The sequence below is a fragment of the Euprymna scolopes genome, chromosome 7 (genome assembly GCF_053919585.1).
Source record: "Euprymna scolopes isolate OS-2025 chromosome 7, ASM5391958v1, whole genome shotgun sequence".
NCBI lineage: Eukaryota > Metazoa > Mollusca > Cephalopoda > Sepiida > Sepiolidae > Euprymna > Euprymna scolopes.
This window is the reverse complement of record NC_136488.1, coordinates 9,519,770-9,532,580: the sequence shown is the minus strand read 5'-3', so window position 1 is coordinate 9,532,580 and position 12,811 is coordinate 9,519,770. Positions and strand designations below refer to the sequence as shown.

Genomic DNA, 12,811 nt, shown 5'->3' with positions numbered 1-12,811 from the left:
CGTACTTATTAAAAATCTTTCTATACAAAACCTATCTAAGAGCACTACCAGATACATAAAGTATGTTTGTGTGAAATTTCATAAAAACGCAGCCGTTTTGGAGCCCACAGGGAATGAACTCATACACACAAATTTCCTTTTATATGATAGTAAAGATTAATCAAATAGACAGATATATTCTTTGAAAATCTTATTTAATAAGGTTAAATTTAAAAAAACATTAGAAACCAAATAATGCTGAATTAAATAAAAAAAATCATTTTTTTTTTACTGTTTTGAGATTTTCAGTGGAAACCACCCTAATTATAGAAGGCTTTGCATTTTTTGTTTTTTTCAACTATTCAGCATTACTAGGTTTTCTGTTTCTAAATTTTATTTGAAACAAACAAATTCAACAGCATAAAATAAAAGAAATTCTACAAAATCCTTTTTAGAAAATTAAATCCACCAGACTACATTTCATCAGAGGTGCTGAGTTGAGAAGCAGAAGTGTTATGTATCCTGAAATGATTTAATATATTTTGGAAGTCTTTTCTCTAAACCTTTCACCATGGCAACAACAGTTAGATTTTATAATCTGGAGAGAAAAAAAAATGTTCCACAAAACTCAAATAGATCCCCTCCCCATCTAATCCATATGCTGAAAATTTGAATGATTCTCCAATGTTGATTAATAAAATAGGTTCTTAAAAAAAAAAAAAAAAAAAAAAAAAAAGAAAATTTATGATATATGGACCCATGATGAAATGAAAATATATTCCAAAATCATATGAATTGATCAAGTAGTTTTATTTTTATAAAGATAATAATTTAATCAATTAATGGAAAATAAATAAATTCAACATAAATTTTACAAGCTTGAATAAGTATCGAGTTATTTCCCTTCGTTTTCTTTTTTTAAATTGTTTTTAAAATAGCAGACAAGACGGCCACTCTGGTTATTCATAATAAAATTTGATTATCTTATAAAAAATAAAAACTATTTTTATCAATTTATGCGAGTTTTTGGAACATGATACTTTTATTTAGTCATGGGCAAGTACATCATTGTTTTTGTATTTTTGTTTTTAACACAGGGAAAATTCTGGGCAAGAACCCAGACATTTCGCATAATATACATTGTGCATTTCGATGTCTATAATTTGTAACAACTTATTTACACAAGGCAGGATCAACCTATTTTCATTTTTGCATAGCTAAAAATAATTCTTGATAATTTTCCATTGAAATCAACACGATCATTTTCATTAGGGAATATCACAAGACTTGATGTCTTATTATAGCGATATCAATACAATACCCTACAGAGGATCAGAAGGCTTCTTATTACCGGTGATAATGATATCAACACAATGCTACCAGTATACATTATGAAATGAACTAAACTAGAAAAGAAAAGTTATAAATATTCAATATGAAGTTTATAAACTTTTGAGATGAGGATCGACTATTTGGATTATTTGGGCTACTGTTTTCATCTTGAGTGTTATTTTCACAACATATTTTTAATAATTTTTTTCACCCCCCCCCCCAAAAAAAACAAGGCACAGTGCCACTTTGATGTAGGGGGCTATTATCTGGGACATAAATAGCAGGGGTACTGTGTAGGGAGTTGAGCAACAAGATATCTGTTTACATTACACTTGACTTCTGCATGTCAGTATAGTTAGGTAAGTAGAACCCTGGAAGGGAATTCCAAAGTCTAGCAGTCCTAAGGAAGAAACTAGGAGAGTAGAAGGCTTTCTTGCATCTAAGGATTTCTACTGTGTAGGGGGGAGATTTTGTGGCTTGTAAGGTTTGTAGAAGGGATACAAGGGCTTGTAGTTCGTCAAAGCATCTACAATTAAAATACTTGTAAAACGAGCATAGGGATGCTACATTTTGTCGATAGGACAGAGGCTGAAACCTAGCTGACAGTTCAGGACCTATTACGTTGGCGACTCTCTTTTGAACCCTGTCCAGCAGCGAGAGACTAGTAGCAGATGCACCAGCCTAAATATGGAAACAATACTCCGTACATGAGCGAAAGGTAGCCACACATGTACTGGATACTTTCAGGCATATGTAACTTTCTAGCATGGTAGAGAGAACCCACCTTCCTCGCTGCAGCCGCCGCAATTCCCTTAATCTATCTGTTCCAACTTATGTTCCCCGTGAATGTTAAGCTGAGGAGTTTGAAAGAAGTACTTTTAGGTAATGTATCATTAGCCAGAGCTATTTGTATTTGAGAAGGTTTTGTGTAGTTATTAAAGGAAAGGAGCTTAGTTTTGCCAGCATTTAATGTGATCATCCATTTTTGTCTTCATTCCACTACAGACTGGATGTCTTCCTCTACATTCAATGTAACTTTTAACCTTCTTGGGAATTTGTATGGAATTTCAAACAGAACTCATTATTTAATTCATGGAGATAGCATGCTTTTGTTCTGTCAGCCATGATTGAGTAGAGTCTTAAGTAATCCACATGTATTTTGAGTGCCATCTGCATCGAGAAAGTGTAATCTACAAAGTTATATACAGTGATACGGAGTAAGATTGTATATCCATGGCGTAGTGGATAAAGTACTCGGTAAAATTCAGTTGTCAAGTTACACTCGTCAAAGTTGAAGGTTCAATCCTTAGTGTTGGCAATACTCAAAACAGACCAACAAGATACATTTGAAGACGTTTGGAGGTTATATCAACTGAAATGTGAAAATAACACTCAGGAAGGGAACAGTAGTCTGAAGAATCCAAATATGAATATTCAATATAAATATATTGAATTTTTGGAGAGATAAAAATAAAAATTATCATTTTTATTAATTACATGTTCATAATTAACATTTCACATTTAAATTGCAAAACTAATATAAAATCCATAAAAGATTGACTTTTAATTTTTATTATTTGAACTACTTTTCCCATCTTGTTATATTCAAGTTTTAACCAATGTAATCTCTGACCAAGTACATTTTTACGTTGGATGAAATAAGAATTTAACAATCAAATTGAAAATAGCATAACATACAAATTATCAATTCTAATTCGACAAAATAGAAAATAAATATTGAATTGAAGAGTTTCTTATGGGTAGCTAATCTGTACAAGTCCTGGAGATGAAGAATTTTTAGTGGGTAGCTGTTCTGTACAAGTCCTGGACTTTATCATTTTGCAGACAAAGAACAAAAGATCTTTCTCGTGTTGACGCGAAAAATTATGTGCAGGAATACTAAGATATTCAATATTTTTATGGAGCAATTCTGGTTTCTGATTGATTGCTAGCAGAATGTGGCTCTTTTTGATTCATCAGTTCCAATCGTTCGTGTAGAACCTTTCAACTTTTGATGATTATACTCGAATTTTTATAAAAAAATTGCAACAATTAAAAAAGAAAAAAGCCACAAAGTTAATATTTAAATGATTCCCCACTTATGTAAAAAAGTTTAGATTGTACAAAATATGTAATAAGCAAAATATTCCTAACCTTGAAAGGCAATAAACTTGGATATTTCTGAGAAATAAGACTATAATTTAGTAGAAACACTTACTTCTAATGGGAGGTAGGTATGTTTCTGTTCTTGTCCAACTTGAAGACAGGGTAAATATGGATACCTGGAGAGAGAAAAAAATGCGATGAAGTGATTACATTATTTGCGTTTTGTTACATATTTTAAAACCTTATTCTGGCTATTAAATTTACAATGTTTCAACCAATGTACTTCCAAACCTTCTTCAGGTTTACAAGTCATAAACATTTGCTTTCGACACAGTCTACTAGATAAGAGTATTGATAAAATAAATTCTACTTGTAGGGTGTGAGTTCAATCCCAGGTAAGGAAAAAAAAAAGATTAAATCGGTCCATACTATTTGTATTATACAGATTACTGTTTTCATTTTGAGTATTATTTTCATGTTTCGGTCAACACAACCTCCGACCATCATCAGGTGTATCTTGTTGAATTCTAGAATCTGCATGGAATTTCGAACGAACGTTTTATTTAATCCATAGAGGCAGCATGCTCTCATTCTTGAGTTCAACAGAAAGATTTTTAAGTTCTACAAGATACACCTGATAATACCAATAATCAATCCCCATTTAAAAAATTCTGAAGCGTAAAAATAAATGGTGTAATATTTGGCATGTTAACAGAAACTTCTACATTACATGTGTAACAGGTGACTCCCGTCAGACCAGTTAATGTTGTCCTTAGATAGTATTTTTTTTTTTTAAATTACACAATTTCAATTATTTTTTTCGGAACCATAAAACTATTTTTATCATCTTTGAATAGATCACACAAAATATCACGTTTTTATTTCTCAATGTATTCACAATATTAGTACTGAATGTACTTACTTACATAACTATACTTCTCATAAGTCGACATAACAGTTCATTTTCTTATGGTAACTGGCCCTGCATTGTTGTTTTAAATTTCAAATGTGGCTCAACCCTAGAAAATGTTGTACACCCCGGGTTAGATGGAGAAATGGAAATTTTCTACTAGAGAATGATGTAATGCATATATCGGAGTTCTTCGTCATTAAAATTTGATTGGCTGGTTAAGCCATAAGTACCGACTGACAGAGCAGTTTGGGAGAGACATTGAAAGATACGCTGAAAGACTCGCACTTAAAAATATACCAGCTCCTGTTCAGTAAGGTGATTTAATAGATTATTGCTCTAACTGAAGCCAAAACCACTCAGCTACTTCAAATAAACACACCCTTTTGCAGGACATATCAAAGGATAAGTTGATGGTTAGTACAATATATATTGGAAGCTGTGTCATAAGAAAGATGATATGGTAGAGAAACAAGAAAAAGATGTTTTGGGGGTGTTCGATATCAAGGCAAACGGTTTGTGGCTCTTCCTTGCCCCTCTTGTGGGTATGGCAAGCATCTAGATAAAAATGTATATAAAACGGAATACATCAAGAAAATAAATCGTCACAAATAACAGATTTATTATTTTCTTGTTTCAATTTTTATACTTACAAACAGATTATGATGGCAGTTAACAAGAAAGACTATCTTCACTACAACTATGATGACGGTGCAATAATAATAATAATAATAATAACAACAGAAATGATAAAGATAGAGGAAGAGATGCACTAGCCATGAAGCCAATTATTTATATCAAGAAGAGTTTTTGTTTTCCATCAATTATGGTGTGGAGCAACTATCTTTATCCACCAGGTCTCCAGGAGGAAAACAAAGGAACAGTTTTCAGATATAGGAGTTGGCAGTGAATATTAAATAAGCAATCCCAAACCAACAGGCAGTTGACTTAGGGATGTGAGATAAGTTCTAGTCAGGCATATCTCCATGAAATGAACACAGATGCCAGATGTAAAGTCCAGACTTGGCAGGTGTCAACTGCCAGAAAAGCTGACTGACTTGGTCGAGTGTGGGCTGTTGACATTGGTTGATAATACACTTAAGTGTCAATCACGATAAAGCCTACATTGGGCAGGGAATGGTATCCTCTGTGAAACAAAAACAAATTCCAATGAAACAGAGAACAAAAGGGAGTAGTAATTAAAAACATCTGCTTTTTTTGCATTTGGAAGGTGACAGTGATTAACAACACTGATGACTTGGGTATCCAAAGTTCGAATCCAGTTCATTCCATAAAAATCACTTTCACTAAGGATGTTGCCAACTCTGACGTGGTCCCTCCTGTAAGTACCTTAATTAGCCAATATTTCAATTTTACAAATTTCACTACAATAACGATGAAGAATCAAGAACAAGGGCGGCCTAATAATTCCCATTAAGTGTTTAAAAATGATTTTCTTTAGAAAAATGAAACTTGATTACTTAACATGATTTTTGGAATATATTTTCATTTTGTCATGGGTGTGTACACTATATAGATTTTTCCTTTTATTGTTTTTTTTTTTTTTTAAATATAAGGAAAATTCTTACCAAGAAGAAAAAAATATTTTAAATTATTTAAAATCAACTGCTATCTATTACAGTTATGTTAAAGGAAGTTAAACATCAACTCTTGCATTCACCATCTGTTTCAGTGTAAAACTTATAGAATTTAACTAAATCTATATAGATGAAACAGTATGCCTGTCTGTGTGTAAATATTTGACTGATAAACCCTTCAACTGTTCATATTAACTTGCCAACATTTTACTTCCTTCTGCACATGCTAAAATTCAATTAATTTCTTTCAGTCATTTAATATTAAATCTTTCTTACCTATCTCTCGATAGCTACATCGGTAGGAGACATGGTTGGAGCATTAAATGTTTTGGTTTCAATTCTAGCTGATGGCACCCAAGTTATTTTTTTAAAAACTTGGGAATACTATATATTAGGTACAATATAATATTCAATTGAAAGGTTAACAAATACTTGTTATAAACCATCCTTACAAATAAGAAAATTTTGTTCATTTTAATCATCATTGTCAATCCTCTTATAATATTCTTCATCATTCAACAAACAATCCATCTATCTCATTAATCCTTATACTACAATTAGCAGGGCTATCCGGTATTGCCCAGGGCAAAAGCGTAACATTCTTTATTAAAATTCTATAACTACTTCTCTCTATCTGGCTGTCTCCTCACCCGTTTTCCCCTTCCCTCTCGCTAACATCTTTATCCTTTATCCAACCCCTTTCCCTCTAGCTTGATACACAGACAACTATGCTTTATATGATAGACTAGCAGGGATACATAGCATTACCTGGGTTTACAAACAATAGAAGAAATGAGGTTCCGTTTGGGCACACCTGCTATACTAAAGATATTGAGCATTTTTTGATGACTATATACCACTTTCTATCTTGTGCAAAGCAATTTTCTTAAATGATGCCTTAGTCTAGAAAGATTTCTCTTTACGATCCGTTGCAACGGCTGCGTTACTTTGTGGGTGGTGTGACAAAATACTCCTTTTTCGATGTCTCAGACAAAGCCCGAATGAAGAGGGAGGAGAATCTCGCGAAATCAATATTAGACGTTCATTCTTTAGATTTGACCATCACCCGATCCAGGCTGATTGTCCTTGGAATCTATAGCCGATAAGGTTTATAGCTATGAATTCATTTCGTTATTATTATTCTTTAATTCTGGTGATTAAAATTATCTTCCTTCGGATTTAAGTACATCTCCATTCAGGTACAGCAGGGTGAAGTTTAAATTCGAATCCAACAGCGAAAATTTAGTATATCCTCCCCTTTTTTTTTTTTTTTTTTTTTTTTTGGATATATGAAACACGTACAACTTCGAAAGAGATCTTGCAACAGTTCAAAATTCAAATAATAAAGAAAATGATAATACAGAAAAAGTCCGAAGATAACTGTTTGTGCGTCTTGAGCGGATTTATATTTTTTTTTTTATAGCCGCACTTGAAAATAAATACGTTGACGAAAATTATCGATATTCTTAGGAACAAAATGGGTGTGATGCGTATTCAAGTTTTACTAACAGTAACTGGTGGAGTCACTTGTCACTCTTATATATTTCCCTTTTTTTTTTTTTTTATATCCAACGGTTTACAACCTGAAGTTTGGAGTGCGGCCAGCCGTCAATATACGCTGTTATCTCCCTCCCCCAAATTCTGCAACTAATTTTATTTTATCGTCGATTCTCGACCATGGCTAAGAAGTGAAACTTGATCTGATTGGCCGGATCTCGACCAATTATGTTACTGTTTACTATCCTCGTCACCGTTATCATCATCACTATTAATACAATGTTCACTGATATTATATTGGTTCGCGACAGTGGTTATCTTAGCACGAATCGTAAACTTCAAAAAATTTTTTTTATGTCTTCAAAATAAAACAAACTAGAATTAAATCAATTTTAAAAATATAAAAATCAAATAAAATTTAGATATGAATAAAATTTATAAAACAAAAAGTTATTTTCAGTGCTCTACAAACTGCACAAGTATTTGTTTAAACCAAAATAAACGTTTAAAAATTATTGCTGCTTACTTGTTATAAAAAAAAAAAAAAAAAATTTTTTTAAATAAAAAAAAAAAAAGACCCTTGCTAGGTACGAACTTCAAAAGCAAATGTCGGAAGTTAACTCACAACAATGTTATGGCGTCACAAATTTATGTCTTTAAAATGAATGCGAAGATAGTAATTGACCTCAAGAGAATGAATAATTTCTTCTAACGTTTTAGATATTATCCATCCAGGGCAATGCTCATTAACAAAATACAAACTTTGTGGGTCTTTTTTACAGTTTTGGACTTTTAGTTGGACATACAACTGTACACAAAAACAACTGTCTTTTATCGAATGGAATGGCTTTTGGTTTTGATAAGTGGTGACTCATTAAAAAAGAAAAAATTAGTCATACCACCAGGATTTTTAAATAAATAAGGTGCAAATGACATTATTTGTTGATTGAAATTTAAAAAAAAAAAATAAAATAAAATAAAACACCATCTTCAGTTACAGACAAAATCTCTTATACTAACATACATAGAAAGAGGCAAAAAGAGAAATGGATACTTACAGTAATCTAATTTTATATCTCTCATAAAAATATCTCGCAACTGTACACTCAACTGTTTGGCCACTTTCTAATTGGAGAGGGAAACTGAAAAAAAAAAAACAAAGATAAAAAATAAAATTGATTTTAAATTTCATAATTCGTTTTTGAAAATATTTACGAATTATTTGTCAACCAATTCTCACTAAATAACAAAAAAAATAAAAACTTACGACTGGGTTTGAGCAGGTCGTCTGGTCACGTTACAAACTCTGTATTTACGCTTCATTTGTCCACAATGCGTAATTTCAACTTTTAAACCTTTTTGACAGAGAAAAATACAAAATTAGATATAATTAACATGTTTCAATTACCTACTATATTTTATTCACAACCTGGTTATTAAATAAGGAATATATATATATATATATATATATATATATATATATATATATATAAAAAGGAATTTCTTGCCAATCTTCATTTCCTGAGGATAAAATGAGAAAAATTCTGTGTAGCTTAATTACCATACATATTTTCATAATTTACTAACTAGCTTTACTTGCGTATTGAGCACTGCTGAAGTAAATACTGAAAATTAATAGATAAAATATTATATCTCCTTGTAAAATTTTATGTGGATACACTGTGTATATATATATATATATATATATATATATATATATATATATGGTGTCTCAAAATTCACCATCTATTTTGAAATATAAATTATTTAATCATCTTATAATCCATTCATCATTCAACATTAATCCTTATCGTTGAGTAGATTAATAATTGGTTACTCAATAATGAACAAAATAGATTCAGAACAAAAAACACAAGTCAGAAATAATAATTTCTTTTTGATACAAATGTTTTCAAAGTTAAAACAAATATGAAAAGAATTCTGCTAACCTTTGATTTCTTTTGTGAATTTTACTCTCTGCGAGTCTGTTAGTGGACGTTTTTGATCTTGGAGATCTCGTAGATCCAACACATCACACATAAATTCGGTGACTGGCTGGGCTTTGTAGAATGCAGTAGCAGAAACTGTATTAAAAAAAAAAAAAAAAAAGTAGTGTTGACATTGATATGTAGTGAATTTCCTGACATATTCTGAGATGATCAACCTCAAAAATACTTTTGTAATTAAACTTTTGGAAAACTGACAAAGACTTGTCTATATAATTATAATTCCTGCTTATTTGTTCATAAACTCAAGTTTTGAAGATGGACTCCCATAACAATATATAGTTAAACTGTATTACCTGTGTACACTAATTAAGTCTTAAATTACTGTGATAAAATAATCAACTGCTAACTATTCTGCACTTTCCCAAATGGACTTTTAACTATTTTGCATTTTCAACTAACAATTTCCAGGGTTGAATTCAACACACTGTTGTCAAAGCTTTCTACCTCCAAATCAAAATCAAGTTTGTAATTTATCATAGACTTTAACTTTCTAACCTCTTCCTTTTCAATTTAAACTATGATGACCGCAAGCATATGAATATTACAGTATTTAAACATTTTTTTTTTTTTTACTATAACCACATTGAATGCGATAAGGTTTGTACCAATAATTGGAAATAAGCCATTTTTTTGGTGCTTGTCCAGAATTACTTTCACATTAAAAAAACAAAAAGAAAAATCTATATGATGTACGTACTTGTGACAGAAAGAAAATATTTTATTCCAAAATTATGTAAATTTATCAAGTAGTTTTATTTTTAAAAAGAAAATTATTTTTTAGCAATTTGAGTTTTTCCAACATCCTTATATTAAAAAATGGCTTTCTAAAATTTTGCAAGTTTAAGATATTTGGAGTTTTTTCCCTTGTTTTCAAAATGGTGTTGCAGTTCGTTAGGCCAGAAAATTTGATTTTCTTTATTAAAATAAAACTACTTGATCAATTTATGCAATTTTTTTTGTGCACAATTTTCACTTTGTCACAGGTACGTATCTCAAAGATTTTTCTTTAATTTTGCTTCTTAATATAAAGGAAATTCTGTACAAACACCATTTTCTTTTTCTCAGAATAAAAATTGCTGCCCCTCCTCCTCTCAATTCGAACATTGATAACCCCAAGCACATTAATATTACAACTTTTTTTTCTTTTTGTATAATCAGCTAGAGTCCACACTGAATCTGATGATTTAATATTCATAAGTGTATCCTGCATAGTTTTTGACTTCTTGCCAGAAACACACAGACAATGAAATTTTGCTTTTGTATTTCTTCCTTTTTTTCTATTTAACAAAGACATTTAAAAAAAATTTTTTTTTTAATTTTTATTACATTTTCACCCCAAACAAGGAACATTGCCACTTTGATGCAGGGGGCTACTATCAGGGACCTAAGTTGCAAGGATACTATGTAGGGAGTTGAGCAGCAAGATGTCTGTTCACATTACACTTGAACTTCTGCATGTCAGTACAGTTGGCTCTTTTCAGAAACAGTTTTTTTTAATTATGAAATAACAAAATCCACCTTTTGAACATTTTCACCTTCAACCATCAATTGTCTGCGAATACTGGTTCAATGTACATAGTAAATTACACATTTCACACATCCAAAAATTGGCTATTAACTAACGCTTGGCAATTATTGAATCATTTTGAAATTGTTAGACAGCTTCATGGCAAGTTGCAATATTATTTCTTTCCGTCCACATGAAATCATTATCATAAACATCATTTACAAGACTTGTTGGACACATTCTAAAAACTCAGTGGCCATTTTATTTCTAAGTTGCTGTGTCTACACGTTATCCTTAAAACAAAAGGTGATAACTCAGTAATTCCAACTTGTGAGATTTGTTTTAATGTCTACTAATTCCCATTAATTGCTTAAAAATTATTTTCTTTATAAAAATAAAACTACTTATCAATTTGTGATGTTTGGAACATGTTTTTGTTTTGCCATGAATACACAGACATGCTTTTCAGACTGATATGCGAATAGGTATGTCACGCACATACAAACATTAATCAATAACGCATCAATATTTGTCCTTGTCGCAGTTTCCAATTTGTCCGACAAGTGGTGTCTACTTCCTGTTTCGCATTCTCTGTCCAGTTTTGTTTTCTATCTTTCTCTTTTGTCCGAATCGTTGATGTAGACATATGTACATTCCATCCGCCTCGATAGGCGTAACCTTCATTTTAAGGTAAGATGATACAGGTATACATTAACAACCTTATGCGAACACTGGATACACAACAAACATTACAAGTTAAAAAGCATGCTTATGCATGTATACCCACACGCACACATTCATTATTTTTACCTTGTTTGTTTAATAAAATATATTCTTTGTATGTATTGTAAATTGGTATTTGTCTCAATTTTTGAAGTCGGAGTTTTTGTACACGCATTAAAAAAAAAAAAAAAAAAAAAAATATAAATTTGTAACTCTGTACACTACAGGTACGTACATCGTACAGATTTAGATTTTTATTAACACAGGAAAATTCTGGAAAAGAGTAAAAAAAATAAAAAAATAAATAAAAAATAAAAAAACATTTAACATATGAAAATAAAACAAAAATATAAACACGACAAACAGGAGTAAAATCTGTTATAAAAATAGATATAGTAAAATACTATGTAGAAAACGGTATTAGGTTTTAATTTAACTTTTCCTTCCATAAACGGTATTAGGTTTTAATTTTACTTTTCCTTCCATAAACTCCCTGGGGTTTATGAATACATAAACTCCCTGGGGTTTAGAACCCTTTGACTATGAGGAATAGAATTATTACCATCTATATTGAGCATCATTTTCCAGTTGGACGGTCGTACACTTTGATGAAACCCAAACCAGACTTCGCGACCTCCTCCCAATGGATGGTGTTTTGTTTTGGGTTGAGTGAAGAAAGAACGGCCAACAGGTGTGTACCTAAATAAAAATATAAAGTGTGGCAATCATCTTAATGAATTGCATAGAACAATGATGGACACAAAACAAAATGTTAGATTATGATGCATTTTTTTTTGTTACAGCTTGGGATAGAGACATCTCATACTTTCCAACAAAGAGAGCTTTTTAGGATTCTAACTATCCATTTAAGTGCAATTGTTTCTAGCTGTCACTTTGATGAATTATGTGAAGAAAATGTTATTACTACATTTCTTATTTTGTTTGAACTGGGGATGGAGCATCCTACTGGATGCCAAACATTCACTCACTATCCCATACATTCCAAGAGATCTTTTTAAGATTCTAATTATCCTTTTAAATGTAATTGTTTGTATCTCTCTGGCACTTGTTTCACAGGGTATATTTGGCCGATAGTTTATTTTTTTCTTTTAATTCTTTTTATGGATGTGGTTGCTCCTATAATTACGGG

The 12,811-nt window shown here is 31.2% G+C and overlaps 1 protein-coding gene across 3 annotated transcripts in view; it reads right to left on the bottom strand.

Moving 5' to 3' along the window:
• Positions 1-12,811, bottom strand: part of LOC145279601 (protein argonaute-2-like) — a 140,533-nt gene that overhangs the window by 52,493 nt on the left and 75,229 nt on the right. For all 3 annotated transcript variants that reach the window (XM_080130768.1, XM_080130767.1, XM_080130766.1), the window contains exons 7-11: positions 12,224-12,360; positions 9,372-9,506; positions 8,690-8,777; positions 8,481-8,564; positions 3,530-3,593 (exon numbers count right to left, since the gene is read on the bottom strand). In XM_080130768.1, the coding sequence (XP_079986894.1) occupies positions 3,530-3,593; positions 8,481-8,564; positions 8,690-8,777; positions 9,372-9,506; positions 12,224-12,360 (508 nt within the window). The remainder of the gene's footprint in view (positions 1-3,529; positions 3,594-8,480; positions 8,565-8,689; positions 8,778-9,371; positions 9,507-12,223; positions 12,361-12,811) is intronic.